The sequence below is a fragment of the Antrostomus carolinensis genome, unplaced genomic scaffold, assembly GCF_000700745.2.
Source record: "Antrostomus carolinensis isolate BGI_N321 unplaced genomic scaffold, ASM70074v2 scaffold42661, whole genome shotgun sequence".
In the NCBI taxonomy this organism is placed as follows: domain Eukaryota; kingdom Metazoa; phylum Chordata; class Aves; order Caprimulgiformes; family Caprimulgidae; genus Antrostomus; species Antrostomus carolinensis.
Window position 1 is genome coordinate 4,814 of NW_010294273.1, and position 4,936 is coordinate 9,749.

At 48.6% G+C, this 4,936-nt stretch overlaps 1 protein-coding gene across 1 annotated transcript; it reads right to left on the bottom strand.

Annotated features, from left to right (window-relative positions):
• Positions 1 to 244: 244 nt before the first annotated feature.
• LOC104532386 (KICSTOR complex protein ITFG2-like) lies at positions 245 to 4,192 on the bottom strand (the record flags this gene model as incomplete). Its single annotated transcript, XM_010177578.1, has 5 exons — positions 245 to 381; positions 543 to 716; positions 1,303 to 1,420; positions 1,942 to 2,033; positions 4,139 to 4,192. Coding segments are annotated over 5 exons (575 nt in total), but the record flags the coding sequence as incomplete, so codon positions are not given.
• Between the last annotated feature and the right edge of the window lie 744 nt (positions 4,193 to 4,936).

The following is a 4,936-nucleotide window of genomic DNA, read 5'->3' on the forward strand; positions in this document are numbered from 1 at the left end:
ATAAGCAAGACCCTGGACTCTTGCTGTTCTGGTAGCTTCCTCAACTAAAAGCATATCAACCCACCACCCTCCCTCAAGCCTACAGCCAAGCACATCCCTCCACAGAATGCAGCCTGGACACACTTTGCTGTCTGGAAGCTTTGACTGAGATGGGAAAAGCACAGTCTCATCTTCATTAGATGCCCAGTTCCAGTTGGAGAAGAGTTTATGCCAGTATTAAAGATGTCAGCTTCTATGTGACTTGTTATAAGGAATCCTGGATGACAGAGGAGTCCGCTCCAGCAGGGTCCTGACATGGTGAGGGGCTGCTCTGCTGCTGTTTCTCAGGAAAATACAGTGTTTTGTGAATCAGATCTTTGACAGCAGAAACGTTGTCCCTTTCTACAGAAAAGAGAGAAAGAGAGTTGTTAGGGATTCTCAACAGGCAGTAAGAAAACCCCTCTTCCTCATGAAGTATCTGGAACTCTACTTCCCAGCATGTCACCTGCCAGCAGCCCTTCCTCTCTTTTTCCCTGTATATCCTTCACCCTTTCTGCACTCACCCACACCCAGCTGCTGCAGGAGACTTCCAAACTCGGGGTCACAATCCAGGATTTTCAACAGGTTGGTGGACTCCATTCTTTCCAGCTGCACATCCCAGTAGATGTAGATCTTCTGATTGAAGCTGACATAAACCAGGCAAGGGCTGTTGCTTCCTCCTTTGCATGCATACAGGCCTGCAGAAAACAAAAGTGTGGAGATCTGACTACTTCCAAAAGGTCAGAGAAAACAAATAGGTAACTTCTTATGATGAGGTACCAAAGCTGTTAGCAGAAAGCAGTGAGCACCTGGGGAGATGGGCACTGACATAGACTTGGGTACATGAAGTCCCTCTGAGAAAATCCAAGAAAGTGTCTCTAAACTGTTATTAATGTATGGAGCTTGGGGATTTGCAAGCTGCTTCTTGCAGCAGAGGGGACTGAGCAAAGCCAAGGCTCAGGCTGGTTCCACGGGGCTCCTTATCTCCACTTGAGAATACCTTACAAATCTGCAAATTAAAAAAAGCAGTAGGGAAGACAAAAGACTACTGTAGCACTCCCAAAAAGGACAGAAAAAAATACCCCCAAACCATCACAGACAAACCTCAGCATCACCTCCTCTCACCCCTATGTTTCCCAGATACCACCAGAAGAAAGACGAGCTGGGACACAAGGAAATGATTCCCCACTGCAGACGGACAAGGGATTCCAGGTCTCCCAGAAGGGAGTTGTAGCTTGGAGAGAGAAATGCCACAAGGGCTGGCTTTGCAGCCAAGCTCCACACCTGCACAGAACGCACTGACATTCTCATCTGCTTGAAATCTGGCAACAGTCCGATTGTGGTCGATGATGTACGTCTGACCATCCCACGCACAGGCAACCACCTCCTCATGCCCATTGCCCTGCAGGAACCATAATATCCCGTATTAGCACAGACATCAACTATTCTCAGAAGCAGTCAAGAATCTTTCCTGCTTGTTCAGAGACAGAACATGAACATCTGAACAAGATGTCATTTTTGAACATCTTTTTGCAGATGTTTTGCACTTGTCCAGTCTTTTTGCATCTCTTTTCTCTATCGGAATCTTTATGCATCGTAAGAGCTCGTAGACAATCAGGGTATCAGCAGGGTGCAAAGCCATCCAACTTTGCAATAAGAGCAGCTGGGAGGTGAAAGAGTTTATAGCAGGATGCTGGGCTCACTAGGTCAAACAAGGAGACAGAGCTCAACCCCTTGCAGGTGGACAGCCTGACATGAGTGCAGAATGCACTGGCGCACTCAGAGCACTCTGTGTGTCACCCTGAAATAATCCTACCCTATTCCAGCTGAGTCATACTCCCTCTGCCCTTCCTAAATTCGTATACACAAAGCCACGTTGAGTTTTTTACCTCATTCCTCCCAGCCCTATTCACAGACACTCACAGTAACATCCAGTTTTTCCAGAGCAAACAGCTGGTGATCAACCTGCACAGACCAGAGCAGCTTGTCTGCTCCCTCCATGAGTTTCAACGTCCCTGAAGGAAAAAAAAAAACAAAACCAAAAAAGATTGTCTTGAAAATATTAAAAGGCAGCAAGATGTTTGCTAACACTGGGCCCCGCACATTACTTCAACATTTAGGGTCTGCAGGCAGAGGGCTGGGGCCACGTACAGGCTGTGGTAGATAATAGATAAGAGTGTCTCAGTTCTGGGAAGGACAGCAGACCATTATCTTGTCATCAGAAAGTGGAAACACAGAGGAAAAATGGCAGCAGTCCTACTAATTGGATCGTGCTCTAAGACAAGAAGAATGCTGCCCAAAGCAGGCTCCCAAAGTACAGAACATCTCACATAAGACAGTGAGTAAACTAGAAGCCTCTTACCATGTTCCACAGATCATCTGATCTCAGGACAGCACGTTGACAGGTGTCACAGAATCGCAGTGGTTGGAAAAGACCTTCAAGATCACCGAGTTCGACCATAAACCCAACACTGACAATTCCACCTCTAACCCATGTCCCTGAGCACCTCGTCTACTCATCTTTTAAATACCAACCAGGGAAGGTGACTCCACCACCTCCCTGGGCAGCCTGTTCTAATGCATGAGAACCCTTTCAGTGAAGGAGTTTGTCCTCAGATCCAATCTGAACCTCCCCTGGTGCAACTTCAGGCCATTTCCTCTGGTCCTGTCACTTGGTCCTTGGTTGAACAGACCCACCCCCACCTCTCTACACCCTCCTCCAAGGGACTTGGACAGAGCCACAAGGTCTCCCCTCAGCCTCCTTTTCTCCAGGCTCAACAACCCCAGTTCCCTCAGCCGGGAACTCAGCACACTTGTGCTCCAGACCCTCCCCCAGCTCCGCTGCCCTTCTCTGGACACACTCCAGCACCTCCATGTCCTTCCATGAGAGAGCAGAACATAAACATGAATCTGTCCTCACTGTGCCCTCCAGCCTCAGCAAGGCTCATGAATGAGCCATAGTGAGGTAGGAAGCTTTGCACGATGCAGAACCTTCACAGCTAAGGCACAAAGAATAATCAGAAATTCCCTAGCAGGACATCATTGGGCAGGTGGACATCTGGCCCAAACACGCCAGGCTGCCGATCTGGGAAGACAGAAGCACATTGTCCTGGTTTTGCTAGGATAGAGTTAATTTTCTTAGTAGTTAGAATAGCTGTGTTTTAGTTTCAGTGTAGGATTTGTTATGAGAAGAATTTTGTCTCTGCACTGCTGGTTTTTGGACAGAAACTCTGCATTGAGCTCATTAGATACAGTCCCATTGCAGCCTGTCCTATCACTTCTCAGTCAGGGGCACAGTAGAAGAACCTGGCTCCAGGCCTGTGTGAGGACATCTCAACCAATACTAAAGTTCCAAAATCCATTTCCTTTACTGCTTTTGGAAATAACTCAGGTCTCTTCCAGTACAAGGACACATCTCTGCTGTGATTTAGAGGCTCCTGTCTACATGAATGGCACTGTTGGACTGGCATCTCAAACAGTTGTTTGACCACTGGGTAAGCAGGGAACTTAGGAGTCAGCAGATGAAAGTTCTAGCCTCACCCTCCATCTCAAGCTTTCAGCGTGCCTTTGGGCCAATGACCCCAGCCTCTTCATTTCCTTGGCTGCTCACTGCAGCATGGCTTTAATACTTCTACCTCCCTAGGCCTTGGGACAGTACAAATCATTAATGTTTGCAAAACGCTTTGAAATCCACACTGCACCAGGGGAGAGAGAAAGGCAGATGTTGGTAACAGACAGAAAACACAACAGGTTTCCTGGAGAGAGCAGGCCTGGGCAATATCAGACCCAACTCAGTAAGGAACAGAAAGACAGGCTCAGCTTTAATATGTTTCATCATATCTTCAAAAACAGGCACATTATCACACACCCGGTTTAAGGGGGACTTGCTCACCGTGGCAAGTCTTGTCTCCTGTCTTGGCTTTCCTGCCTTCACATAAAATATGTCAGCAGAAGGAGCCTTTGCATCAAACTCTATTGCTTGACCCAGGAAGTGTTTCTGAAGCCCAGCTCCCTCTTCTTTCAAAACCAAAAGTCCTGGGATCCCGGTTTGCTGCTTTAAATTTGGGACAGGCCTTGGCTGCCCCACAGACCTTTCTGCCAGGACAGTGGTAGCACTTACCATCCAAGGTACAGAGGGCAAAGAGACCTGAGCCACTGTTCTCACTGGAGCAGCCTGTAAATGAAGAAGAGAATGACAGGAGTTGATGCCATTTTATGAGAGTCATCTCCTCCCTTTCCTGAAAAATAAGATCCATCCTGCTCCATTTTTGCCCAGCCCTGACACTTTGCTCAGCAGGTATCTGCAGATTCTTGTAACCAATCGCACTTCATGCTGCCTTTTATTCATAGGGCACTGGTATCTCAAAACCAACGGCCTTTGGTTTGTATTGATACAGGCACAGAATCCCAGACTGGTGTGGATTGGAAGGGACCTTAAAGCTCATCCAGTTCCAACCCCCCTGCCATCAGCAGGGACACCTTCCACTACACCACGTTGCTCAAAGCCTCATCCAACCTGGCCGAGAACACTTCCAGGGAGGAGCAGCCACAGCTTCTCTGGCCAACCTGGGACACTGGCTCACCACCCTCACACCAAACAATTTCTTCCTCACATCTCATCTCCATCTCCCCTCTTCCACTTTCAAGCCATCACCCCTTGTTCTGTCACTCCCTGCCCTTGGACAAAGTCCCTCCCCACCCTTCCTGGAGCCCCTTCAGGTACTGGGAGGCCACTAGAAGGTGTCCCTGGAGCCTTCTCTTCTCCAGGCTGAACAGCCCCAACTCTCTCAGCCTGTCCTCACTGCAGAGCTGCTCCAGCCCTCGCATCATCCTCGTGGCCTCCTCTGGACCCGCTCCAGCAGGTCTATGTCCTTTTGATGTTGGTGTCTCCAGAGCTGGAGGCAGCACTGCAGGTGGG